The sequence below is a fragment of the Eulemur rufifrons genome, chromosome 7, assembly GCF_041146395.1.
Source record: "Eulemur rufifrons isolate Redbay chromosome 7, OSU_ERuf_1, whole genome shotgun sequence".
In the NCBI taxonomy this organism is placed as follows: domain Eukaryota; kingdom Metazoa; phylum Chordata; class Mammalia; order Primates; family Lemuridae; genus Eulemur; species Eulemur rufifrons.
Genome location: NC_090989.1, coordinates 802,151 through 829,652, shown reverse-complemented (window position 1 = coordinate 829,652; position 27,502 = coordinate 802,151). Strand labels below are relative to the sequence as shown.

Here is a 27,502-nt window from a genome sequence, read left to right as displayed (position 1 = left end):
CCGGAGATCCTCGGGACGTGTCCAGCCAGGGCGCCCGACGCGCGCTCCGGGATCGGGTAAGCGCCTCGCGGCCCGGGGACCCCCCACCCCCGGCGGGGACGTGACCGCGCCCGGAGCGCCCCGCGCGGGTCCGCGAGTCCTGGCCCTGACGCCGGAGCGGGGGCCGCGGCGGAGCGCGACTCCAGCAGGCCGGGGACGGCGGGCCGCACCCCGGGACTCGGCGTCCCCTGCGTGACGGATGTGCCCCCTCGGAGGGGCTGGGTCACGCCCGCCCTTGTGGCTCCACATTTGGCCCCTGGCCCGCGCCCAGCCCTCCGTGCGCTGCGGTCCCCAGACGGGTGCAGAGCTGGGGGGCTTCCTCCGCTGCCCCCGGGGCTGGGCGAGCTCGGGCGGGGCGGGGGTCTCGAGATGCTCGGGGTGTGGACAGGCTGCGTTTACAGCCACAAAATGCGGTATTAAAAAGCTGGGGAAATGTCGCTTTCGTGATTATTTTGAGAAAAACCGAGATAGACTCTTTCCGCACGGCCCACACTTGGATGAGTCGCCTCCTCCCGTGGCCTCTGTCGCTGGTTTTTGCAAAGCGGGGGTGGGGGGGCGTTGGACGGACCCGGGGAGCCAGCCCTGCCCTGGGGCACGCGGGGCCGCCCCGGACCCACCCAGAGGTTTGAACTCCGACGTCCGGCGATCGGTGGGCGCTGTGACAGAGAGGGGACCCCGGCCCCGAGGGCTGCGCTAGGAGGGGCAGGTTCTGGGTCTGAGGGTCTGAAAAGTTGACACTTTTCAAGCCTGTTGTCAGAGGCCCGCCAGGGCGCCGCGGAAGGGCCCGGTGTTCTGCGCAGAGGACGGTGTCAGTCTTGTCTTCTTGCCCGTTTCATAGTCGAAGGACGTCGCCTGTTGTGGGTTCCTTCTGCCTGTCTCTGGCTTTCGTGCGGGACGTTTTCTGTCCACTGACTGTAGTGTTACCGTGACTCCCCCGTGTCCCTAACGCTGTCCGTTTTTTACTGATTTGTGAGAGCTTTTTCTTCCCGAGTTGGTTTACGGCGGTACAATGCGCACAACAGGAAATTCGCCGTCTGAACCGTTTGCAAGTCTAACGGGCCGGCGGTACCGAGCGCGTTCGTGTCTTACACAGCCGTCACCGCCGCCCATCTCCGAAACCCGAGTCCGTTCAGCACTAACTCCCCCCACCCCGTCCGGGCACCCACCCTTCCGCTCTCTGTCTCCGCGAATTTGGCTTCCTGGGGTGACTCGTATAAGTGGCATCATGTCACATTTGCCCTTTCGTGACCGGCTCACTTCGCGTAGCTACTGCCCTCCCGACGCATGTCCGAATCTCCTTCCTTCTGAAAGCTGAGTGACATTCCGCTGCGCATCCGCTCCCTGTTTACCGCCCGTCCCCGCACACGGTCGCCTTCCCGGCCTGGCCGCTGCGCAAATGCGGTGAATGCGGGATGCAAGCGTCCCTTCCAGACCCACTTCAGCTCCTTTGAGTGCGAACGCAGCGGTTCGCGGGATCATCTGGCGACTCCGTTTCTGCTGCCTGTCTGCTTTCCAGACGCTGCACCACTTTATGTTCCCGCCAACGGTGCCTGGAGGTTCTGGTTTCGCCACGGCTTCACCAACACTCGCTGTTTCCTGGATTTTTTATAGTGGCCTAATTGGTGTGAAGCGGTACTTCGTGTCCCTAACGATTTGTGGGGTTGAGCATCTTTTCGTGTGCTTAAGGGCCATGTGTGTATCTTCTTGGGAAAATGTCTATTTAAGTCCTTTGCCCATTTTTGAATCAGGTTGTTTTTGTGGCTGAGTTTTAGGAGTTCTCTATACATTCTGGATACTAATCCCTTACCAGAGACACGGTTTGCAGATATTTTCTCCCATTCTGTGGGCTGCCTTTTTACTGTATTGACAGTGCCCTTTGGTGCAAAAAAAGCTTTAGATTTTGATGTCCAAGTTATCAGGTTTTTCTTTTGCTGTGTGCCTGTTATCATATCCAAGAAATCAATACCAAATCCACTGTCCTGAGGTTATTGCCCCATGTTTTCTTCCAAGGGTTTTAACGTTTTAGGTCTTACATTTAGACCGTGGGTCCACTATGAGTTAATTTTGGTGTTAGTTGAGGGTCTAACCTCATTCTTTTGCACGTGGGGATCTAGTTTCCCCAGCACCGTTTGTTGAGAAGACTGTCTTTCCTATATCGAATGGCCTTGGCAGCCTTGTTGAGAATCACTTGACCCTATGTGCAAGGGTTTGCTTCTGGGCTCTCCGCTCTACTCCACTGGTCTGTGTGTCTGTCCTCATGCCAGGGCCACGCTCTGGGTTACTGCAGCTTTGTATGATCAGTGAGTTTTGAAATCAGGAAGTGGGCATCCTCCTGCCTGGCTCTTTTCTTTCAAGATCGTTCTGGCTATTCCTGTCTCTTGGGATTCCATATGCATTTTAGGAGGGGTTTCCTATTTCTGCAAAAAATATCACTGGGATTTTGCTAGGGATTGCATTAAATCTGTAAATCGATTTGGGTAGTACTGATAGCTTAAAAATATTAAGTTCTGATCCATAAATATGGATGTGTTCTCTTTTTTACATATTCTTTAATGTCTTTCAGAAATGTTTTGTAATGTTCATTGTATAAGTCTTTCACCTCCTAAGTTAACATTTAAATATTTTATTATTTTTGATACTATAGTAAATGGAATTGATTTCTTAATTTCCTTTTTGTATTATTGTTAGTGGACAGAAATGCTACTGATTTTTGTGTTGACTTTGTAACCCGCTACTTTTGATGAATTTGTTTATTAGTTATACAGTTTTTGTGGAATCTTTAGGGTTTTCTACATGTAAGATCATACCATCAGTGAACAGAGATAATTTTACTTCTTCCTTTGCAACTGGAATTTTTTTTTTATTTCTTTTTCTTGCCCAATTGCTCTGGCTAGGACTTCCAGTACTAAGCTGAATAAAAGTAGTAAAAACAGGCATCCTTGCCTTGTTCCTTAAAAAGCTTTCAGTTTTTTCATAATTGAATATAATTTTTGCTGTAAGTTTTTCATATAATATGGCTTTTATGTTGTTGAGGTAGTTTTCTTCTATTCCTACTTTGTTGAGTATTTTATCATGAAAGGGTGTTAAATTTTGTCAAATGCTTGTTCTGCATCAGTTGAGATGATCACTTGGGTCTTTTTCCTCCTTCATTCTGTTAATGAGCATTACACTGATTGATTTTTGTATGTTGAACTATCCTTGCCTTCCACAAATAATCTCACTTGGCCATGGTGTATAATCCATTTAATTGAATGGATTATAGTGAATTCAGTTTGGTACTTTTTTTTTTTTTTTTTTTTTTTTTGAGACAGAGTCTCACTTTGTTGCCCGGGCTAGAGTGCCCTGGCATCAGCCTAGCTCACAGCAACCTCAAACTCCTGGGCTCAAGCAATCCTCCTGCCTCACCCTCCTGAGTAGCTGGGACTACAGGCATGTGCCACCGTGCCCGGCTAATTTTTTTTCTGTATATATTTTTAGATGTCCATATAATTTCTTTCTATTTTTAGTAGAGACGGGGTCTTGCTCTTGCTCAGGCTGGTCTCCAACTCCTGACCTTGAGCTATCCACCCGCCTCAGCCTCCCAGGGTGCTAGGATTACAGGCGTGAGCCACCGCGCCTGGCCCAGTTTGGTAGTCTTTTGTTGAGGATTTTTATATCAATGTTCCTAAGGGATATTGTGGTATAGTTTTCTTCTCTTGTAGTGTCTTTGTCTAGCTCTGGTATGAAGATAATGCTGGCCTCACAAGGAAGAGTTGGGTAGTGTTCTCTTCAAAGTTTTTGAAAATTTTGAGAGGCTTGGTGTTAGTTTTTCTGTAAATATTTGGTAGAATTCACCAGTGAAGCCATCAAGTCCAGGGATTTTCTTTGTCATTAGATTTCTGATTACGGATTGATTCAATCTCCTTACCAGTTATAGATCTATTCAGATTTTCTGTTTCCTCATGGTTTGCTCTTGATAGGTTTTGTATTTCTAGGAATTTGTCTGTTACATCGAGATTATCCAGAGAAGATACTTTGTGCCAAGTCTGTCTTTTTGAATCTGTCAACACTGCCATTGTTGTTTGCACCTCCCCTCATTGTTGCAAGCCCCTCCCCCTCTGGCTAAAGTGACTTCTAGGAGATTTAAAGAGCTGGCACCTTCTCCCCCCTTCATTTTTCTCAATTTCCCCTTATGGGAGCCAGACCTTAAAGACTAGCATTTTCAAAAGCAGCCACATACATGAAGGAAACTAGAAAGTCATTGCACATGCCCAGGAAAAGGCACAGGCTCAGAAAAGACCTGAAAAGACCTCAAGTTTATACTTTGTGCTTATCGTTAGCACAGAGATAGGCTACAATAATCAAAAAGATTTTTTAAAAAACCAGAAAGCCCTGGGGAAGGGGGAGATTCTGATTTCTAGAGTTACTGCATTATTGGATTCAAATGTCCAGTATTCAAAAAAGTCAAAGGAAAAAAGACTACGCCAACAGAAACTGTCAGTGAAAAAGCCTTGATGGTGCACCTGCTGCACACAGGCTTTAAAAGAACTACATTAAAGATGCTCAAAGAACTAGAGGAAGATGTGGAGAAAGTCAAGGAAACTATGTATAAGCAAAATGGGAATATCAGTAAAAAGCTAGAAAACCTAAAAAGAAACCAAAAAAGAAATTCTGGAGCTGAAAAGTACAATAACTGAAATTAAAAATTCACTAGAGGAATTCAAAGGCAGATTTGAGCAGGCAGAATAAAGAATCAGTGAACTTGAAGATAGGATGATGGAAATCATTCATTCTGAGGAACAGAAAGAAAAATATTGAATAAAAGTGACCAAGACCTAAGGGACCTGTGGGACACCACTGAGTGAACCAACATACACACCGTAAGAGTCCCAGAAGAAGAGACTGAAAGGGGCACAGAGAGTATTTGAAGAAAGGATGGCTGAAAAATTCCCAAATTTGATGAATGACATGAATATAAACCTCAAAGAAGCTCAGTGAACTTCAAGTAGGATGAAATCAAAGAGACTCACAATGAAACATTATAATCAAACTGTCAAAACCCAAAGACAAAGAATTTTGACATCAGCAAGATAGAATGACTCATCACATACAAGTGATTCTTAATAAGATTATCATCAGCAAATTTCTTCATAGAAACTTTGAAGGCCAGAGACAGTGGGACAAATATTCAAAGTGCTAAAAGAAAAAAAACAAAAAAAACCTGTCCACCAAGAAGCCTATATCCATCCAGCAAAACTGTCCTTCAAACATGAGGGAGAAAGAAATTAAGATATTACCAGATAAACAAGAGCTGAGGGTGTTCATTACCACTAGATCTGCCCTATGGGAAGTGCTAAAGGGAGTCCTGTAGGGTTGAAATGAAAAGATATCAGGCAGTAACTCCAAGTTATATGAAAAAATAAAGATCACAGTAAAAGAAATACATGGGCAATTATAAAAGCTAGTATTATTGTAATGATGATGTGTAACTCAACTTTATGTTTTCTACTTGATTTAAGAGACATACATTTTTAAAAAACAATTACTGGTCTAAATGCTAGTATTAATTGTAACTTTGATTAGTAATTCTATATTTCGTTGACTACAGAATTTAAAAAACTAATGAATTAAAAGTAATATTCCTTTATGTTTTGGGGCACACGATATATAAAAGTGTAACTTTGTGGCATCAATAACTGTGAAAGGGTTGGGAACAGAGCTGTTAAAAGGGCAGAGTTTTTGTATGCTGTCAGAGTTCAGCTGTTATAAATTCAGTGTAGACTGTTATAATTTCAGGATGTTTAACGTAATCTTCATGATAACCACAAGAAAAGAAAGAACAAATACAAAAGGAAATGAGAAAGGTCTTTAAATGTTTCACTACCAAAAAATCAACTAAACACAAAAGAAGACAGCAATGCAGGAAATGAGGGACAAAAAATCCCTAAGGCATATAGAAAACAAAAGCAAAATGAAAGAAGTCTCTCTTTATCAGTAATCACTTTAAATGTAAATGGATTAAAACTCTCCAAAAGACAGAGGTTGACAGAATGGATTTAAAAAGCCATCATCGAACTGTGTGCTGTCTACAAGACGCTCACTTCAGATCCCAAGACGTAAACAGGTTAGGTTGACAGTGAAAGGACGGGAAGTGATAGTCCGTGCGAACAGTGACCAAAGGAAAGCAAGGGTGGCTATAGTCATATCAGACCAGAAAAACAAAAAGTTACAAGAGAAAAAGAGGTATATTGTATATTAATGAAAGACTCCATATAGAAAAAAGACATAATGATTATAAATATTTATGCACCTAATAACAGACCATCAAAATTTTTATATCTCACGGATACAAAATCTTGATCACACATGGGGAACACTACTGCCTGCTGCTGGTTCTGTTTCTACCCGGTTCATGTTGCTTTCGCTGTCATGAGGGTCATATGTGGGGGCTCCGAAGCTGCACGTTCTGTTTTCTTCAAAGACGTTTTGATTCATGTTTCGCACCCAGACGCTTACTTCGGCTGGGATTTATTTGGGTGCACCGTGGGAGGTAGGATCCCCTTTATTCCTGGCCACCTGGTGAGCCCTGTCCCTGCCTCCTTCCACCACTCTGAAGGGCCACCGACCATTTTCTACGTCCTTGTTGGCTGTGGTGCCCATTGCTGCGTGGTCGGTTGGCCTGTTCCAGAACCAAGACCCAAAATGGTAATTTTATTGTATCATTTGCACTTGATAGTGCAAGTTTTTTCAACACTCTTATTTTTGTCCCCTGCTACTCTTACTTATTCTCCTAAGTGACATTTAGATTCATTTTGCCAACTCCTACCAGCAAAAAATCAAAAATTTTTCTTGGAAATTTTAACTTAAATTGCATTCATTTGTAATTTCAGTTAGACATAACTGATATTTCTAAATACTAGTTTAAGAAATTTGGATGACTTCTCATCCAAAAACAAGGTTTGTCTCTCCAATGTGTTCCTCAAAAAAATTTTGAGTTTTTTCATAAGTCCTGCACATTCTCGTTAAGTTTATTCCTTGGATTTATGTTGTTTGTCTTATTCATGTAAACAGCGTTTTTTCCATAATATTTTCTAATTGCTTGTTAGAAAAAGATCAATAGATTTCTGTATGTATTTTTCTAACTGGCTCAGTAAATTCTCTCGCTCGCTCGCTTCAAAACTTTGTTCACTTGATTTTCCTGGATTTTCTAGGTAGACAGTCCTATCTTTAATAAGGATAGTTTTGTTTCTTTTCTGACATTTATACTTTGTTTATTTTTACTGTCTCATTGCGTCTACACAACACTGAGGAGCAGTGAGGTCAGTGAGCGGCAGGCTAGGCCTGCCTTTGTGTGCGGGACTCCAGCAGGCATTCGAGGACTGCACAAGTCTTAACCCCCGGTCAGAGCTATGAGTAGGATCCCTGGATCCGTGGACATGATTTCTGCATGTAGTTATCTGTGCATTCTTGTCAGGTGAAATTGGCCAGACTCTTAGAGGGGTGCATCAGCCACAAAAATAAGAACCACTATTTTAGTTTTTTTGTGTGTAAAATATGATGTTAGCTGTTGATTTGAAATTTATATCCTTTATAATGTTAATTCTACTCCGGAGTTTCTTAGGAGGTTTTGCCTTGTCTGGTTTTATTTTTTCTTCATTAGAAATGGATATTTGGGGGACCTAGTAAAGCAATTGCATATTTTTCTCTTTTTATTTGTGACCTACATTAATATATTTCCCAGTGTTTGTTAAATCATTGTATTCTTAACTAACTTCATCTGAGATAGAATTTTTGTAACTATATCCAAAAGCGATATTTATCTATAGAGTTAGTTTTAGGGATTTCTTTTATCAAGTTTAAGTCTCAGGTTATGCCAGGTTTAAAAATGAATTGCAAAGAAGTTTATCTTTTTGTGTTGTTAGCCCATGAAGGTGTGCAAGAACTCACCCACAAACTGCCTGGCTAGAGCCTTCTGGGAAAGAACTTCCTGCCAGTGTTGCTGTTCCTCGTGGCGGGGGCTGGGCGGGTCTGACCTGGGTCACCTACCCTCACAATGCAGAGACCCTTCCCAGGCCCCCTGGGGCAGCCCCTCCCCTGGCTCCAGCATGGGGACTTGTCTCCGTTTCCCTGGGCCTTTGGCGATCTTGATGGGCGTTTGCATGGAGTGGAGGGTGATGCCCACACTGGCTCCGCGTTGTCTCCTCCAACTGGATGTTTGGAACCAGGTCCTTGTGCCAGCCCCACTGTGGGAGCAGGTGTCTGCAATGACCCTGGCCAGCGGGCACAGCAAGGCCAGCTCCGGGTCCATCCTAATGGGCTTCTCCAGCTCCTCCTGGAGCTCATGCCCAGCCAGGATGTCCAAGGCCAAGGGCGAGGGGACTGGATCCACTTGTTCCGGGGACCTGGTACCCAGCGGAACCCAGACTGGGTCCCCCTAACACTTGACAGAGTCCTCCCTCAGTTATCCGTGTCCCATTCAAAGGGGAGGAGGCTGGGCACGGTAGCTCACATTGGTAGTCCCAGCACTTTCGGAGGGCAAGGTGGGATGATCACTTGAGGGCAGGAGTTCGAGACCAGCCTGGACAACAAAGCGAGATGCCGTCTTTAGAAAACAAAATTAAAATTATCTGGGCGTGGTGGCACTCACCTGTAGTCGCAGCTACTCAGGAGGCTGAGGCAGGAGGTTCGATTGAGCCCAGGAGTTTGAGGCTGCAGTGAGCTGTGATCACAGCACTGCACTCCGGCCTGGGCGGCAGAGTGAGACCCTGTCTCTAAAGCATAAATAAATACAGGGGAGGAAACCGGGCCCTAGGGAGGGTGACTTGCCCTCCCCTGAGAGCGGCTGGGCATCTTCCCCGCCCTCCCCTCTGCCCTGCTTCCCGCAGACCCAGGCAGGGGAGCGGCCTCCAGTCCACCCCCTGCACCCAGGCTCCGAGGACGACAGGGAGGGGCCTTGAACGTCCAAATCCCACCTAGAACTGAGCCCGGAGCACCCACTGTCTGTAGTCCCGCCCAGGGCGGGGGAGAGGGTGCGCCCCCCAGCCCCGACACTGGTGGCCACGTGTGCTGGGCACAGGCCCCGTCCCGCTGACCTGCTGTGCGCCCCCCTGGGGACCGTGGGGGCCGAGGGTTGGGGGGCGGGGTGCGTCTGCAGCGACCCCTCCGCCCTGTTGCAGCGCCTCAGGGCACACGGTGCTGCCAAGATGCTGCGGGGCCTCTGCTCCGCGCTCCTGGTCTGCGGACTCCTGGGGGCCCTCCGCGCCCAGCAGCAGGAGGTGGTCGCGCCAGCCCCCTCCGAGAGAAACAGCAACTGCCCAGGTAGGCAATGGGGGCGGGCGGGGCGGGCCCCGGCGGCGGGCGGCGGCGGGGGTGGCGGCGTGACAGGCCGTGACAGGCCCGTGCCCCCCAGAGAAGGCCGACTGCCCGATCAACGTGTACTTCGTGCTGGACACCTCGGAGAGCGTGGCCATGCAGTCGCCCACGGACATCCTGCTCTACCACATGCAGCAGTTCGTGCCGCAGTTCGTCAGCCAGCTGCAGGACGAGGCCTACCTGGGCCAGGTGGCCCTGAGCTGGCGCTACGGCGGCCTGCACTTCTCGGACGAGGTGGAGGTGTTCAGCCCGCCGGGCAGCGACCGCGCGTCCTTCACGCGCAGCCTGCAGGGCATCCGCTCGTTCCGCCGCGGCACCTTCACCGACTGCGCGCTGGCCAACATGACGCAGCAGGTGCGCAGGCCGGGCGGCCGCGGCGCCGTGCACTTCGCCGTGGTCATCACCGACGGCCACGTCACCGGCAGCCCGTGCGGCGGCGTCAAGCTGCAGGCGGAGCGCGCGCGCGAGGAGGGCATCCGGCTCTTCGCCGTGGCCCCCAACCGCAACGCCAAGGAGCAGGGCCTGCGCGACATCGCCAGCGCGCCGCTCGAGCTGTACCGCAGCGACTACGCCACGATGCGGCCCGAGTCCACGGACATCGACCAGGACACGATCAACCGCATCGTCCGGGTCATGGTGCGGGCGCGGGCCGGGCGGGGCGGGGCCCGGTGGGGGTGGGGACCTTGCGGGGGGCGGGGCCCGGTGGGGGTGGGGACCTTGCGGGGCGCGGGCCGGGCGGGGCGGGGCTGGGGAGGGGGAGGAGGCGGTGCGGGGAGGGCGGTGCGGGGAGGGGCGGGGCCCGGTGGGGGTGAGGACCTTGCGGGGCGCGGGGCGAGGAGGCCGAGGACCCCAGCCCCTCTCGGGCTCACCCGCGTCCCCGTCTTTCCTGCAGAAACACGAAGCCTACGGGGAGGTGAGTGGCGCTCCCTTCCCGCCAGCGCCGGGGCAGCCCTCTGCGTCCCCGGGCACCGACCGCAGAGACAACCGCGCCGGCGTCCGCCCGCCGGGCCCAGACGTTTGCGTTTGGACAGAGGCTCCCGGCCCAAGTCCCCGTCCCAGTCAGCGTCAGGGTCGCCCGCCCGGCCGTGCTGAGTGGAGACGCGGGGGCCAGGCTCCGGGCTGGCGGCTTCGTCCCCCCGACCTACCCTGGAGCCCAGCCGGCGGGGAGGAGAGGGCGGGCGGGTGCCCGGCTCCGACCCACGGGGTTTAACTCCTGTATACACACGGTGCCTAGCCAATGCCCTGCGCATGCTCTTTAGTCGTTGTTACTGTATGTCGTTGCTTAACCCAGCCTTGGTTTTCCTCGACTGAGAACCACAGTCTCCGGCCCCTTGCGTGGCTGCTCCTGCACCCAGCCCCACGCGGGCATTCGGGGGCCACATGTGTCCTGAGCACCCGGGGTTCTCCCGCAGGCCTGACCCGGTTCTCTGCTTCCCCGCAGTGCTACAAGGTGAGCTGCCTGGAGATCCCCGGGCCCCCCGGCCCCAAGGGCTACCGCGGACAGAAGGTAAGATGCCCAGATGGCCCACGGCCGAGCCACCGGGAAGTCCCTGACCTCTCCTTGAACCCCATATTTAAGGCCAACTGTGCCTGTGGTGGTCTTGACACTTGTGACCCTACAGAAACTAAAATTTGATTTTTGTCCACTTTTAAATGGCATTTTGGGAAAAGTAGGAGCTTTTTATAATTATTAAGCAGTGTCACTGAAATACTTTGCTTGGGCTTGCTCAGGTGAGTGATAAAGCACCACACGTGTTACTGGTAATAACGTGGCCGCTGGATGACGTGAGCAGCCACTTTGTGGTTTATCACGCGAGTAGTTAGGAAGCCTGGCTGGAACGGCCCTGCATTTTCCTAACAAGAGGTAGATAAAATCCTTCCAAAATTCACTAACAGAGTATCTGAAATTTCAATAATTCACATCTGTCAAAAATTGTAAAGAAAGGCAGAGGAGGAGAAAGAAACTTCTAAGAAGATGAGACAAAGAGTTTAAAATAACATCATACAAGAAGTTACTATTAAGAAGCATCATATTTTCTTTCTAAATTCGGATGAGAACCATCTGGACCAGTAGGTATCTGGATGCACTTTCTCCAGGATGAGAGGTCTCCAGGCTACCAGCCGGACCCTCCCCACCACCCCTTCCTCGGCTTCTCTAGGTGCTGGCAGCAGTGCCCGCCCCACCACTGCTGGAATGAATTTGCCTCTCCAGGCAGCCTTGGCCACACACAGCAGTGCAGTGCCCCCGTCCTTGTGGGTGGGGCTCTGGAACCTGCCGTGCGGACCACTGTGGCTAGAGTCTGAGGGGCAGTGAGGTGCCGAGAGGACCCCAGGACAGAGCACGGCCGTGATGTTCCGCAAGCCTCTGCCCGGCCTCTGAGTTCTGCCAGACTTTCCTCCCTGACATCCTCGCCAAGCGGCTTCTCCGAGCAGCTGTGGCGGGTTCCTGGCTGCCGCCACCGGCCTGCCTTGGTTCACCCTTTTCTCTGTCGTCTGCTTTCAGGGCGCCAAGGGCAACATGGGCGAGCCGGGAGAGCCTGGTCAGAAGGGGAGACAGGTGAGGATCCGCGGTGCTGGCCCCGCCCACCCTCCCGCCAGCCCCAAACCTTGGCTGGGGTCACATCCGGCTTTCTGTTCTTCCACAGGGAGATCCAGGCATCGAAGGCCCCATAGGATTCCCGGGACCCAAGGCAAGTTGCGGTGGGCAGGAGGGCCTCGCCCGGGCCTCCCCAGCGCCAGCCCTGCCCCCAGCCCACCTCCCCCACCCATTGCCAAGGAAGAGAAGCACCTCGATAGCTTGAAGGCCACCCCAAAACCAAGCATCCTGCTGGCCCCTGGCCAGGCCACCTCCACCGACTGTTAGAATCCCAGTTGCCCCTTCGCCGGCTCTCTGGGACGGAGGTAACGCCCTGCTCTTTCCTTCTGCCCTCAGGGTGTTCCTGGCTTCAAAGGGGAGAAGGTGAGTTGCGGTTCTGAGCGGCTAGACCTCAGGCCCCGCACCAGCCTCAGCCAGACTCGCCGCGGCGGCGTCCATCAGAGCCTGTGGTCACTCCTGGGGGGACAGGCCCAGGCTTTGCACCGGGGTGGCTCTGGGGCTCTGGGGTCCCTCTGGCCTCATGCTTGGCTGGCAGGCTCCGGCTTGCACCCAGAGACAGCGAGTCTGTGGCGCTGGGAGACGCCGTGGTAACTGGCCTTGCTTTCCCCCCGCAGGGTGAATTTGGAGCCGACGGTCGGAAGGTAGGCAGGTGGGCGGGCACAGCCTCACTCTTCTGCCGCCGGGAGGGCACAAGCATGGGGGCTTATGGAGACCCCTCTTCCTTCTCTCCCCAGGGGGCCCCCGGTCTGGCCGGCAAGAACGGGACCGATGGACAGAAGGTAGAGTGGGCCTCGGGCGCGTCACTGGGCCGGGTCTCTCGGGGACGTCCCAGCCTGCCCTGCAGAACCCCTAGATCCGGCCTGGCCCGGCAGGTCACACACCCACATGTGGAATCACATTTGCACACGTGTGCTGGCACGAGAGCCTGCAGCCCCACGGCGCAGCGCTGGCCTGGGCTGTGCCTGCGTTTATGGCTCTGCCATCGGCGCACACAGACCCCAGAATCCCGCTCTGACGCCACTTCTGCCCCTCTTCTCCTCCAGGGCAAGCTGGGGCGCATCGGCCCCCCTGGCTGCAAGGGAGACACGGGGAACAGGGTAAGTGCAGCTTCACGCTGCTCGTGAAACCTCGGCTCGGGGCATGAGGGTGCCGGCTGGGCTGCCGCGGGGAGCTGCGTGTCCCCCATGCTTTGGTTCTCCCTGCAGCCCAGCCCCTCCCTGCCTGTCCCCGACCCCGGCCCGGGGCTCAGCGGGGTCTAGGCTTTCATGACGGGACGCCCTCGGGAGCCTCTGGGTTGTGTGCCCAGGCCTGGTGGGCTCCCGGGGCCCCGGGACCCTGGCGTGTGTGGAGCGTTGGCTCTGTTGCCCCACGCCTGCCCTAGGCTCCTGTCCCAGCTGAGATGCCAGCCGTGCCTAGGACTCGGGGGCCGGGGTCTCGCTGAGCCAGGGGCCTCCAGTGAAGGCGGGGCTGGGCCCCCGCCTGTGCCACACCCCACCTCTCCCCTTCTTTCTCAGGGCCCCGATGGCTACCCAGGGGAGGCAGGGAGCCCGGGGGAGCGAGGAGACCAAGGTGCCAAGGTAGGTGACCTCGCAGGGTGTGGGCCGGCGCAGGCCAGGGTCACCACCCTGCAGTGGCTGACGTTCCGTCGGCAACCCTGTGCCCCCGGATGTGGGGGTGGCATGTGCCCCACAGCTGGGCACTCTGCACCTCTGGCCCCTGCCGAGGGGCCCGAGGCTGATTCCTGCAAACCCTTCCAGGGGGACGCTGGCCGCCCAGGACGCAGAGGGCCCCCAGGGGAGAGCGGGGCCAAAGGCAGCAAGGTGAGGCCCCGCGCTCAGCAGCCACGGCCCGGCCACAGCCTCGGGCACGGCCACGGGCACGGGCACACGGCCACGGGCACGGGCACACGGCCCGGTCTGCTGTCACTAGCGGTGCCCCGGGGGAGGGGAGGGGTGGGAAGGGCAGGCGTGTGCCCCAGGCGTGCTGCCAGCCCCTCTGACCGGGTGCCCTTCTAAGGCGCCCCGAGTGTGAGGGGCACCCACCGGCGCCCACGTGTGACGCAGACAGGTCCCACTGGAGGCGTCGGGGCTGTGCGCCACACAGCAGCCCGGCGCAGCCCCACCGTCCCTGCCTCCCCAGGGGTACCAAGGGAACAACGGATCCCCCGGAAGTCCTGGCGTGAAAGGAGCCAAGGGCGGACCCGGGCCCCGCGGACCCAAGGGCGAGCCCGTGAGTCTCTGCCAGCCCCACGGGCCCTGGGGGACCCCTCGCCCCACCTGCCTGCCCAGTCCCCGCTCTGGGTCTCCAACACCGAGGTCCTGGCCCCTGGGCACGTGCCCCACACCCCCATTGCAGCAGAGAGAGCACCGGAGCCTGGGCAGGACCCCGTGTCGGCCGGGCTCAGCCGGCCCCGCCCCGGGAAGTGGCCCCTGACCCCCCTGCGGACCCAGCGCGGGCTGAACACGGAGACCAGGCGCACACGTGTGGGTCCCCCACACCGTCCCCCGCCCAGCACGGCTGCCCCTGGGCGTCCTGCACGGGGTGGGCTGATCCTCTAAGGGGTGAACCCTGAGGGCCAGCGGGCCTGGGAGTCATGTCCTCGCTGGCCCCACTCCCCCAGGGCTCAGAGCTGACCAGGAGCCAACACCCTCCCCGAACCTCAGCGGGGACAGGGCCCACCCGGCAGGAGGATGAGGGTTTAGGGCACAGCCTGAAGGGCAGGCCAAGGCCATCTGGGAGCAGCCTTGGGAGCCCTGTCCCTGTCCCCAAGCCAGAGTCCTCCTGGGGGAGCACCCAGGCCCAGAGCAGCTCTGGGCGCACAGGGCTGGGGGGCTGCTCCCCTCCGACACACCTGTTCCCTGCAGGGGCGCAGGGGAGACCCCGGAGCCAAGGGCAGCCCAGGCAGCGACGGAGCCAAGGGGGAGAAGGTGAGCCGCGTGGAGGGCGGGTGAGGGCGCTCGCTGTCTGCGCCAGGTCTCACTGTGGCGCCGACAAGCCTTGGTGATGCCCCAGGGCCCCCCCGAGAAAAACAACTCCCGGAGCCTCATCATCAAGGTGGTCGCTCCCTGGACAGTCTGGGGTGGACAGGAAGGGTCCCCCCCCTCCTGGCTGGCTGCCAAGGGCTGGGCAGAGCACTGTCCACCCCGTGCATGCCATGCACAGCTGTGCAGGTTGCACACTGCTCAGCCCCACTGCACCCCTCCGCACACACCTGCACACACCTGCCCCTGCGGTCTCAGCTCTCGAGGGTGGTGCTGAAGGGCTTCTTCCGTGAGAGGTGGGTGAGACCCCTGCCCATGCTGTGGGTGGCCTCGGTGGGAGGCCAGGCCTTCCGAGCAGCGGGCACAGGCTCCAGGGAGGGGCTGCAGACAAAGCACAGCATCCCAGCATCACCCGGGACAGACGGGGTCTTCCTCCCCGACCCCCACCCACACTCCCCCAGCCACACCCACCTCCCAGGTGAGACCTAGGCCCCGGGTCCCAGCTGAGCCCCAATCCAGTCTCTCTCTCATAGGGTGACCCGGGCCCTGAGGGGCCTCGAGGCCTGGCCGGAGAGGTCGGCAACAAAGGAGCCAAGGTAAGTGGGGAGCAGGGTGCAAGCCCCGGCTGGAGGGGGCTGGAGGGGGACCTGGGACCCTGCCAGCCTCCCCAGCCCCCAGGCCCCCTCCCCCACCCCAGCCCTGCCTTCCTCCCCCAGCCTCGCCTTCCTCCCCCAGCCCCCCTCCCCCACCCCACCCTGCCTGCCTCCCCCAGCCCCCTCCCCCACCCCCACCCTGTCTGCTTTCCCCAGCCCCCTCCCCCACCACCACCCTGCCTGTCTCCCCCACCCCAACTCTGCCTTTCTCCTCCAGCCCCCTCCCCTACCCCAACCCTGCCTGCCTCCCCCAGCCCCCTCCTCCAGCCTGCCCTGCCCCCTCCCCCACCCCAACCCTGCCTGCCTCCCCCAGCCCCCCTCCCCCACCCCAACCCTGCCTGCCTCCCCCAGCCCCCCTCCCCTACCCCAACCCTGCCCCTCCCCCACCTCAACCCTGGCCCCTCCCCCACCCCAACCCTGCCTGCCTCCCCCAGCCCCCTTCCCTTACCCCAACCGTGCTCCTCCCCACCCCAACCCTGCCTGCCTCCCCCAGCCCCCCTCCCCCAGCCTACCCTGCCCAGGCCTGGTGTGGTCAGGGCTGAGGGTCTGGCCAGGACCTCCTGGAGGGCCGCAGGGGCCAGAGCAGGTCTGCTCAGACCCCAGACCCTGCCGCCATCTGCAGGATTGACATCGGGGTCTCTGGGGTGCCACCATCAGTTGAGAAGACCCCAGCTTTGTTCCATTTCTTTCCAGGGAGACCGGGGTTCGCCTGGACCCAGAGGCCCCCCAGGGGCTCTTGGGGAGCCCGGGAAGCAGGTCAGTGGTGGGAAGCCTGGAGCCCCGAGGCTGGGGGCCCCCTCTGACCTCCAACCTCAAGATCCACCCCCAACCCTGTGCACCACCTGGGCCCCCCACCCATGGGCAGGACAGCCCAGCTGCCGGCCACTGTCCCCATGGCAAACCCAGGCAGCCACACCCGGGGTCCGGGAAGCAAGGACCTCCCCCGCCCCAGTACCTCACCCCCCTCGGCTTGTGCTGGGGGCTTTCTGGGCCCCCACCCTACCCTGCCAGGTGGGGTGTTGAGGGCCCAGGGTGGTGGGGCTGGGGGGCACATGAAGTGGGGGAGCTGGGACCTCAGGACGCAAGTCTACAGCCCCCCGGGGCAGCACAGAGAGGTGGGGCCGTGTGGCCTGGTGGTCAGAGCTGGACTGGGCGTGTCAGGGGACACCAGCCCTGGGTCAGACCGTCTGTGCTGACTGCCCCGTTTCTCTCCTGTCCTCAGGGATCTCGGGGAGACCCCGGTGATGCTGGGCCCCGCGGAGACTCGGGACAGCCCGGCCCCAAGGTACGGCCCCCCCACCCCCGCCCAGCAGCATGGATGGGGCTCAGGCCGGGGCCCGGGAGCAGCCCGAGAGGAGGGTGACAGGCCCTGGGTGCTGCCACCATCGGACGGGTCTCGGGCCGGGCCTGAGCCTGCTGTTCCAGCTCTAGAGCACGGCGGGCGCATCAGGGGCCAGGCAGCCCCTCCCTCTGCCCCCTCAGCATCCACCCCCAGGTGCGGGTGGCACGTCCTTCCCGAGGCAGGGCCGCAGGGTGGCTGGTCACAGTGTGGCCACGTGGTCTGTGCGTCCTCTCCCCAGTGTGTGGCAGCGGCCCCTGGGCCTCCCGGCACTCGGAGCCCCTCGCACAGCGGCCCTGACGGCCCCTTGTCGTTTCACACCAGTGGGCACCTGCGTCCCACTTGGCCACAGCCCCTAGCCCCACCCTGTCCTCAGTCCATGCCTCCTCCTCCAGGGAGACCCCGGCAGGCCCGGATTCAGCTACCCGGGACCTCGAGGAACACCTGTGAGTCGTGGCGTGGGACGGGGGCTCCCAGGAGGGGGAGGGCGCGGAAGATTCCCAGCGGTTCCCTGTAACCCCCCTCTGGGCCGGAGAAAGCATGAGACTCCTCCTGGGGGACAGGGAGGGCACGGGGTCGCTCGGTGCACAGGCAGGTCTGGCCACGCACCAGAGGCCCAGCGAGGTCCGCGGTCCCGGACGCAGCTCCTCGTGGGAGAGAGGGTGGCTCGGAACACGCGGCGAGCCTTCACCCAGAGCCTGCAGGAGTCTGAGAACGGAAGGTCCCCAGGACGTCACATGTCGGGTCTGTGGCCCAGGTACCCTGACCTCTGTCTGCTTCACAGGGAGAGAAAGGCGAGCCCGGCCCTCGCGGCCCCGAGGTACGTGGGCCCCTCCTGTCCCCACGGGGGGTCTGCACACCCACCTGCTGTGGCCGTCACGGGGCTTGTCCCTGCTCCCCAAGGCCAGGCCACGCGGCCCTCGCCGAGCCCACCTGCCGGTTCCTTTCAAACCAGAAATGGGGGCCTGTCTGGGAAGCCTCGCAGATGGTGCCCTTTGTCTGGCTCAGCTGCCAGACACGTGCTTTTCCTGATGAAAAGCGAGTCTGTGTCCCGGGAGACTGCTGGAGACCCTGGAGGGTCGGCGGGGAGTGGGGACAGGACCACCCCATGTCCTGGCCTAACACACGCTGTGTCACAGGGAGGCCGAGGCGACTTTGGCATGAAAGGAAGACCCGGGAAGAAAGGAGAGAAGGGAGAGCCCGTGAGTGTTGGTGCAGGGAGGGCAGGAGGCTGAGCAGGTGCATCTGAAGGTGCCCGGGGGACCCCAGCCCATCTGGCCCCAGCCCCGACCCTGCCCTGGCATCCCCCAGCATCCCCACCATCCGCCACACCATCCCCCACACCATCCCCCACCATCCCCCGCCACCCCCCACCATCCCCCACCATCCCCATCCCCCCACCATCCCCCACCAGTCCCCACCATCTGCCACACCATCCCCCACCATCCCCCAGCATCCTCCCACCATTCCCCGCCATCCCCCCACCATCCCCATCCCCCCACCATCCCCCACCAGTCCCCACCATCCCCCACCATCTGCCACCATCCACCACACCATCCCCCACCATCCCCTACCAGTCCCCATCTCCCCACCATCCCCCACACCATCGCCCACCATCCCCTGCCCCCACCATCTCCCACCAGTCCCCATCCCCCCACCATCCCCCACACCATCCCCCACCATCCCCTACCAGTCCCCATCCCCATCCATACCAGGATCCACCATCATCCCCAACCCCATCCCATCCCCCACCAGTCCCCATCCCCCACCATCCCCCATGCCATCCCATCCCCCATGCCATCCCATCCCCCCATGCCACCCCATCCCCCATGCCATCCCCCCAGCCAGCACCACCCGGCATGCACCAGCTGGTGCTCACTAGCAGGGCCAGGTCCCCGTGCTCCCCGCCTTCCCTCCCTAGCCCGGGCCGCGTCCTCACCCCGGGCGGTGGGTGCGTGGAGAACACGGCACGAGCAAGAGGAAGGACGAGCGGGGGGACAGGTGGCTCTGGAGGGATGGGAGCGTGGTCGGGCAGGTGGGCAGGTTCGTCACCGGGGCTGGGGAGAGCCTGGTCAGGGTGAGCTGTGGCAGCCGCCATCTCAGGGAGCCCCTCTGCGGCTCTGCAGGGCCCCTCTGCCCCTCGGCGGCCAGGGGTGTGAGGTGGCAGCTGGCCGTGCTCCATGTCCCTGGCGGGGCAGCCTCCCCCCACTGCTCACGCTCTCAGGGCCCAGGCAGGCCGCGGGGTGGGAGCAGAGTCCCGCTGCGTGCAGGGCTGGCCCCAGTGGGGCTGCTGAAGCCCACCTACCCTGCTCCTCCACAGGCCGACCCTGGTCCCCCCGGTGAGCCAGGCCCTCGGGGGCCGAGAGGAGTCCCAGGACCCGAGGTAGGCTGGCGGCCGGTCCCTGTGCCCCCCAGACCTCAGCCCCGGGCCGCCAGGCCCACGTGTGCCCGAGCCTCGCAGTTCTGCCCACAGCCGGCCTAGGGGTCAGGGGGCGGCGGCCTGGGAATGACTCAGGCCACCCAGCCTCGGCCCCAACAGGTTTCGCTTCTCACCGTCATCCTTCCTCCTCCAGGGCGAGCCCGGCCCCCCGGGAGACCCTGGCCTCACGGTAGGTGTCACCTGGGGTGGAACCCACGTGCTCGTTTGGAAGCATCCTTCTCTCTCCCAAAAATGGGAAACTGAGGCAGCAAGTACAGGGGTGGTCGGCAGGGGCAAGGTCAGCAGTGAGGGCAGCAGGGGCAGGACACCCAGCCTCCCCACCACGGCTCCCTCCACACCCGGACCTACATGTCTGCGCGGGTCCCCTCCTATGGCACCTCCTCCTGGCCGGCCACCCTGATGCGCATGTCCGTGTTGCAGGAATGTGACGTCATGACGTACGTGAGAGAGACCTGCGGGTGCTGCGGTGAGTGGTTGCCCCTGGTGGGCGGGGTCGGGGCCACGCACCGCCCTGTGGAGGAGCCAGGGGCGGGGTCGTCACCCAAGTCCTGGCCACCTGCACCTGGCCCTGCACCCTGGGGTCTGGGGTCTCTCACGGCTGCCAAGCACCGGCCTGCTGACCCTGCCCCCCCCAGACTGCGAGAAGCGCTGTGGCGCCCTGGACGTGGTCTTCGTCATCGACAGCTCCGAGAGCATCGGCTACACCAACTTCACCCTGGAGAAGAACTTCGTCATCAACGTGGTCAACAGGCTGGGGGCCATCGCCAAGGACCCCAAGTCGGAGACGGGTCAGTGCGGGCAGCAGCAGGAGGCCCAGGGACACATCCCTTCGACAGAGGGTCTTGGCCTGGCCGGGCTCCCTGAGACCCTGCACTTGAGGTGGCTGCCGCGGCCGGGTGGGGCGGGGCGGCTCACACGCGTGGCGTTGCGTGGCGTTGCAGGGACCCGCGTGGGCGTGGTGCAGTACAGCCACGAGGGCACCTTCGAGGCCATCCAGCTGGACGACGAGCGCATCGACTCCTTGTCCAGCTTCAAGGAGGCCGTCAAGAACCTCGAGTGGATCGCGGGCGGCACCTGGACTCCCTCGGCCCTCAAGTTCGCCTACGACCGGCTCATCAAGGAGAGCCGGCGACAGAAGACCCGCGTGTTCGCGGTGGTCATCACGGACGGGCGCCACGACCCGCGTGACGACGACCTCAACCTGCGGGCGCTGTGCGACCGTGACGTCACGGTGACGGCCATCGGCATCGGCGACATGTTCCACGAGAAGCACGAGAGCGAGAACCTCAACTCCATCGCCTGCGACAAGCCGCAGCAGGTGCGCAACATGACGCTCTTCTCCGACCTGGTGGCCGAGAAGTTCATCGACGACATGGAGGACGTGCTCTGCCCGGGTGAGGGCGCAGGGCCTGCGTGGGCGGGCACCCCCCTCGGCTGCCCAGCACAAGCCCCGGGGACCCCCGGTCTAAGGACAGACGTGCCCCGGACGCCAGGCATCGGGCGGGAAGGGGTTGGGGCCGTCACGGCGGGCAGAGTCCGGCCCCTCCCGGAGCCCCGTCCGTGGGCAGGTGCCGAGGGCCTGGCAGGACTGACGTGGCCCCGGGCTCTTTCCTTTCTTGTAGACCCGCAGATCGTGTGCCCAGACCTCCCCTGCCAAACAGGTAACGCGGGCACCCTGAGCCTCCCGCCCAGACCTGCACAGCAGCCCAGAGGGGGCGTCCTTGCTCCCTGTGGGGCGGGGGTGGGCCGGTGTCGGGACCCCCGAGGGAGTGTGGGGCAGAGGCCGCTCCTTAGGGAGACGCCCGAGAGATTCAGGCCCCCAGGTCCCCGAGCACAGCTGAGGGGGCTCAGAGAAGGGCAGGGATAATGGTGTCACGAGTCCCCTCGCCTGGCACTGCAGGTGGCTTGCGGCCGCTGGTCGGGAAGGTGGTTTTGCCACCAAAGGAGGCCCATTTTGGGGTCTCGAAGTCTCCCCACCACCTGGGAGGGGCAGACACCCCGGCGCCGTCCAGCTCCACGGCTGCCGTGCGCTTGTCGTCAGGGACGAGGCGCTGGATTCAGCAAAACCGTGTCGGAGCCCAGTGCGTGACACCTCTCGGTGGCCGGCCAGTCCGCTAGTTTCTGACCCTGCCGGCCTGGAGCTGCCACTGCGGTGGGCATCTCTGGGGGCGGCGGTGGCTCGTTCGTGGGAGCCTGTGTTTGTGGCCCCCATGGGTGTGGGGCTGGGGCTGGGGGGGCCGCGCTGCTGCCCCTGTGGTTCGACTGCGCCTGGACGGGGCCCCACGGGTGCCGGGGCGCCAGGAGCCAAGCTCCCCCCTCGGTGAGCCCTGTCCCCACCGGGGGCATTGAGGTGGGGTCACCGTGGAGACAGGCGGGAGCCCTCACGCGATGAGGTGGCCCACGGAGCGAGCCATGGGCCAGAGACACTGCCCAATGGGAAGAAGCTGTGTGGATTCGGGGTCAGGGGTCCCCAAACACGCTGTGGCAGAGAACGTTCCCCAGGAAGTGCCCCACACGGCTGTTGGCCTCAGCTGCCCGCCCAGACTGGCCGGGGACGGCCGTGTGTTGCCCAGGCTGCCCGGGCAGTGCCAGCCGTGGTCTCTGCCAAAGGCCAGGGAGCTGGGGCTGCACCGAGACCCCCCAGCCACAGGCCCGGCGCCCTGGCTCGCGAGGCCCCATTCGGGCCCCGGGTGAGGGGCGGCAGGTCTGGGCTGTGGCGCTGGCGTCCTCCCCAGCCTGGTCCCCAGCGTGGGCTCCCTGCGGGCTCTGCCGGGGTGGGCGCGGGGGGCGGCGGAGGCCGACTGCAGGCAGCACGGGCGTGGTGGGAAGGCCTCGCCTTCTCCCGTCAGGGCGACGTTGGCCGTGGGGCCTTGCGGGCTGTCCGGGGAAGTTCTGCTCCGCCCGGTGTGCACGGCGGCCGGGCTGGGTTTGCCGGGCCGTTCTCTGCCGCCACCGAGGGCTCACGTGGTTTCTCGGGGGCAGCCTGTTGACGCCATGGCTGCGGTGACTGACGTCCGAGTGTGGAACCAGCTCGCGTCCCTGCGACAAGTCCCACTTGGTCGTGGTGTGTGATCCTCTCGCCGCGTCACGGGGCTGGATATGCTGAAACTTTGTTGAGGACTTTCTGTCTGTGTCCCCGAGAGACCGTGGGCTGTGGTGTCCCTTCCTCGTGATGCCGTTGGTTCTGGTGTTGGTGACGCTGACCGTCGGGGGCCCTGGCCCAGGCGGGCAGGGAGGGAACGGGGATCTCGCGACTCTGGCCGCCCAAAGCCTCCAGGGCGCGGCAGTGTGTGGCCCCTCGACAGCCCCGTGAGCGGGCGCCGGGCGCCGTCCCTCCTTCCTGGCCCCGTTAGCCGCCCATCCCGACCCACAGGGACCGCGCTCCTCTAAAGCAGGAGGAGCGTCAGCCAATCAGACACCGCGGCCGGGGAAGCCCTGGAGCCTCCTCTCCGCCCCCCTGGGCTGCAGGCGGCACTGGGCCAACTGGGCCGACGCTGCCGGCCAAGGCCGGGCCCTGGTGCTGGAGGCCAGACAGCCCCGTCCACCCAGGAGCTGCCACCCCAGGCGGGCGCCAGGGAGAGGACGGTCTCAGCGGGGCGGGGGCCAGAGGTGCCAGACAGATGGGGAGTATGCGGCGGCGGCTGCAGTGGGAGAGGCTCGGTGCAGCCTGAGCGCGCTTGGTGGAAACAAAACATGCAGACTCTCTGAGGCCTCTAAGCAAGGTGGGGGCCCGGGGGCTCCGGGGGCTCTGGGAGGCCGGTCTCCACGATGGGGCCGGCGCGTTTGCCAGTGGTGCCTACTCGTGGGAGAAGCAAACCTGGGGTCTCCTGACTGGGGGCCGCGGAGCAGGTGAGTAGAGCGAGGCCTCCCCTCCTGTAGGCCTGAGAGCCGGGGAGAGACAGAGACACAGACAGAGACACAGAGACAGAGAGAGAGAGAGAGACAGAGACAGAGAGACAGAGACAGAGAGACAGAGACAGACACAGAGACAGAGAGACACAGAGACAGAGACACAGAGACAGAGACAGATACACAGAGACAGAGGGACAGAGAGACACAGACAGACACAGAGACACAGAGACAGAGATAAATACACAGACAGAGACAAATACAGAGAGACAGAGAGACACACAGACAGAGACAGAGAGACACAGAGACAGAGATAGATACAGAGACAGAGACAAATACACAGAGACAGACACACAGAGACACAGAACAGAGACAGAGACAGATACCCAGAGACAGAGGGACAGAGAGACAGAACAGAGACAGAGAACAGAGACACAGAGACAGATACACAGAGACACAGAGACAGAGGGACAGACAGGGACCCACAGAGAGACTGGGACCTCCCTGGCTGTTTGCATTCAGAGACGTCGTGTCTTCAAGGAGACAGTTCCGGGAGGGGGCGGGTTATAACCACACACTTCTCCCGTGGGGGCCAAAAGAGGGCTGGGGTCTTCCTGGGGACACAGCCTTGAGCGGCTGGAAGCGGAGCTGAAATGTGGTCACGTCTCCGAGCAGCCTTGGGCAGAGCTGTTCTGTGCCAAGAGGGAAGTTTCCTGGGGTCTGTGGTGTCCCCAGAGGTGCCCGTTGCCCCAGGCCCCCGGCCCCCCGGCCCCACTAGGTGCCCCTGACCAGGCTGGGACGCCGCCCACCCCATTTCCTCCACGGACGCGCCGCCCGGCCGCCCGGTGGCTCCTCGCTCTGGTCCTGGCCCTGCTCCGGCTGGGGAGGGGCTGGAGGCCGCCCGCGCGCCTGGGCCCTGAGTCTTCTCTGGACGCTCCCTTGCAGATGCACCGTGGCCCGGGGGCGAGCCCCTGGTCACCTTCCTGCGCACGGAAGAGGGGCCGGATGCCACCTTCCCCAGGACCATACCCCTGATCCAACAGTTGCTAAACGCCACGGAGTTCACGCAGGACCCGGCTGCCTACTCCCAGCTGGTGGCCGTGCTGGTCTACACGGCAGAGCGGGCCAAGTTCGCCACGGGGGTGGAGCGGCAGGACTGGATGGAGCTGTTCATTGACACCTTCAAGCTGGTGCACAGGGACATTGTGGGCGACCCCGAGACCGCGCTGGCGCTCTGCTGAAGCCGCGTGCCCGCCCGCCGCGCAGCCTCCTGGGCTGCCCACCGCAGACGGCCGGGACAGCAGGGCCTCCTCGCTCCGCCTGGAGCCACAGGTGCAGAATCCAGGTGTCATCGGGGCCGCGCTCCCTCCGGAGGCTCCAGCGCAGGCTCCTTCCTGCCTCTTCCAGCTCCTGGGGCTGCCACGTTCCTTGGCCCGTGGCTGCGTCTCCGTCTTCACAAGGGCTCCTGTCCTGGGTCTCTGTGTCCTCTGTTTCTGAGATCACCAGTGGTTGAATTTGCGGCCCACCCTAAATCCCGGACGATCACGTCTCAAGATGCTGATTTCACCCTGTCTGCAGAGTCCTTCCTTGCCACACAGGGGCACGTCACGGGCTCTGGGGATTAGGACCTGGGTCGCTCTGGGGGCCTCTAGTCAGCTGCCCAGCCCCGTGCATTTGGGGGCCAGGGTGAGGGAGCAGCTCGAGTGTCGGGGACTTCACCCCTGCCCGCTTCTGGGCAGGCCTGAGGCTGTGACAGCCTGGCCGCGGGGTGGGCACAGCCCGTGTGCGGGACCCGCGTGTGCTCACCCGTCACCGCGTGAAGGCAACCAGGCCGGGCAGCAGATGGTCCTCACTGGACCCAGAAGCCCTGGTGCCAGAAGCCTTTGAGCCGGCATCGAGCCCGTTAAGGAAAATGCCAAAGCCACCTGCCAAGGTGCCGGCCCCCGGGTGTCTGCACACTCCCCCCAGCCTCTGGGTGTCCGGACGCAGTCGAGGTCGGGGGCACCCGCCAGGCATGACGCTTGCTGTCCTCGGGGGCCGAGCACCACGGGGGTGCCAGTGCGGGGCGGCCCTCCCCGCGGGCAGCGGCAGGCGAGCCCGGACCCGGGACCTTCCGACTGCGCCTCGCCTGGGCGCGGCTTCTGCCCACACCTGTCCGTGCGCCCCGCGGGCTCGGGGTGCGCCTCCGCCTCACGGGTGGGCTCTCGTGCACACGCCAACGCCGGGTGGGCTGGGCCAGACTTCCCGCGGGGGGCGACGTGAACGGCCCCCTTGGCCTCCCGTGCGCTCAGCCGGGGAGCCCAGCTGCAGGTCTGTCTCCTGCTTGTGGTGACAACAGCGAAAATGCTCATTGGTTGGGAAGGGAAGCCCGGCAGCGCCTGAGAACATTCTAGGTGCCCTGAGTGAGTTTCAGGCGTGCGGTGCTCACAGGAAGCTGCGTCGTGAACAGGCTGTGAGGGAAACCCCGTTGCCAGGGGCGCCTCAGACGCGGGCGCCTGTCGCGGACGTTTATAAAAGCACAATCGTAGGAAGCTGAGCCTGGTGTGTGATGGCTGGTGGCCACCCCGGCGGGGAGGGATCCTGTGGCAACAGGGAGTCCTGGGTCGGGGCCACACCTGCACCAGCCGTGGCCAGCGGGGCCACAGGCTCCTGGTCCCTCCAGGACAAACGCACCCTGGCGGGGGCGTGTGGCCAGCGGTTCAGGCAGGCAGCCGGGCCCAAGCGAGCAGAGCTCAGGCTGGGGTGTCAGGGCTGGGGTCTTCCTGAGGTCCCTGCCACCCCCACCCCCACACGATGGTGGCTGTTTTGTGGGTGGCAGATTCTTGGGCCAGGAGAAGGGGCTTTTCGGACCCTGTCCCTCCCAGGAGGGCCTGCGGGGGCTGCTCAGGCTGAGATGCACTTAGCGGGCAGAGCGCGGCCTCTGGCCTCTGACCGGCCTGTGACGCTCAGGTTTAGGAGCGCGTCCTGGTAGGAGGACAAGCCAGGGTCTGGTGGCAGGTGCTTAGGGCCACGCTCCCAGTGTGGCCACAGCAGGTGGCCCACTGACGACCCCGCACCCCACGCTGCCCTGGTGGACGCCCACCAGCAGCTACAGGGAAGCCCCAGAGCTTCGCCGTGGCCCCTGGGGTCCCGTGGGTGGGGTGCGAGTGAAGAGGGTGCAGGCGGGGGGCTTGGCTGGGCCGGCACCCGCTGCCGGGGTCCCCTGGAGCCCAGCCCGCACCCCCCACGTGTCCCCGCAGAGCTGTACGTGGCGCAGTGCACGCAGCGGCCCGTGGACATCGTCTTCCTGCTGGACGGCTCCGAGCGGCTGGGGGAGCAGAACTTCCACAAGGCCCGGCGCTTCGTGGAGGAGGTGTCGCGGCGGCTGACGCTGGCGCGCCGGGACGACGACCCGCTCAACGCGCGCGTGGCGCTGCTGCAGTACGGCGGCCAGGGCGAGCAGCAGGTGGCCTTCCCGCTGACCGCCAACCTGACGGTCATCCACGAGGCGCTGGAGGGCGCCCGCTACCTCAACTCCTTCTCGCACGTGGGCACGGGCATCGTGCACGCCATCAACAACATCGTGCGCAGTGCGCGCGGCGGGGCTCGCCGCCACGCCGAGCTGTCCTTCGTGTTCCTCACGGACGGCGTCACGGGCAACAACAGCCTGGAGGAGTCGGTGCACTCCATGCGCAAGCAGAACGTGGTGCCCACCGTGGTGGCCGTGGGTGGCGACGTGGACATGGACGTGCTCACCACCCTCAGCCTGGGTGACCGCGCAGCCATCTTCCGCGAGAAGGACTACGACAGCCTGGCGCAGCCTGGCTTCTTCGACAGGTTCATCCGGTGGATCTGTTAGCGCCCCCCGTGGCCCCCCGCGGCCCCCACGCCCCCGGCCTGTGTGTCGGTGCCGCCACCCCGGCAGTCGGGCTGAGCCCCGCTCCCGTCCACGGTGCCGACCAGACCCCCGCCCGGCGGTCCGGCAGGACTGCAGACTCAGGCCCGCCCCCTGGAGGGCTCCGTGGGGGTGTGGGTGCAGCCTCACTCGGCGGGAAGCCGGGGGTGGGGGGTCCACACAGCCAAGGTCCCCACCGTGAGGGCCCCGCGGCCCCCAGCAGCGCCGGCCGCCCGCCCGCCCAGCCTCTCCTCCCCATCCTGCCCACACTGCCTGGGCTTCCCGCGGCCACATCCTGGCTCCGCCAGCCCCCAGCCCCTCCCCAGGCCCCTGGGCCCCCGCGGCACTCGGTGTCCACCCTGCAGCCTTCCGGAAGGCTC

General features: G+C 60.9%; 1 protein-coding gene across 4 annotated transcripts; it reads left to right on the top strand.

Moving 5' to 3' along the window:
- COL6A2 (collagen type VI alpha 2 chain) lies at positions 1-27,111 on the top strand. 4 transcript variants are annotated; one of them, XM_069474886.1, is made up of 28 exons: positions 1-56; positions 9,195-9,336; positions 9,428-10,026; positions 10,283-10,303; positions 10,832-10,897; positions 11,894-11,947; positions 12,036-12,080; positions 12,323-12,349; positions 12,601-12,627; positions 12,721-12,765; positions 13,030-13,083; positions 13,501-13,563; positions 13,744-13,806; positions 14,126-14,215; positions 14,851-14,913; positions 15,501-15,563; positions 16,314-16,376; positions 16,843-16,905; positions 17,355-17,405; positions 17,744-17,779; positions 18,099-18,161; positions 19,280-19,342; positions 19,533-19,568; positions 19,820-19,865; positions 20,035-20,187; positions 20,341-20,793; positions 21,022-21,060; positions 26,488-27,111. In XM_069474886.1, the coding sequence occupies exons 2-28, from the start codon at positions 9,222-9,224 to the stop codon at positions 27,084-27,086; spliced, it is 3,060 nt and encodes a 1,019-aa protein (XP_069330987.1). In that variant the 5' UTR covers positions 1-56; positions 9,195-9,221; the 3' UTR covers positions 27,087-27,111. The 4 variants fall into 4 exon arrangements, with proteins under 4 accessions (XP_069330987.1, XP_069330986.1, XP_069330989.1 ...); XM_069474885.1 differs by having other exon boundaries at positions 9,413-10,026; XM_069474888.1 differs by lacking the exon at positions 26,488-27,111 and adding an exon at positions 24,194-24,815.
- The last annotated feature ends 391 nt before the right edge of the window (positions 27,112-27,502 follow it).

Coding starts and splice junctions, on each gene's coding strand:
- COL6A2 (XM_069474885.1), top strand. CDS start 9,222: ATGCTGCGGGGCCTCTGCTCCGCGCTCCTGGTCTGCGGACTCCTGGGG. Junction 11,948..12,035: donor CTGGTCAGAAGGGGAGACAG/GTGAGGATCCGC, acceptor GTTCTTCCACAG/GGAGATCCAGGCATCGAAGG. Junction 18,162..19,279: donor AAGGAGAGAAGGGAGAGCCC/GTGAGTGTTGGT, acceptor GCTCCTCCACAG/GCCGACCCTGGTCCCCCCGG.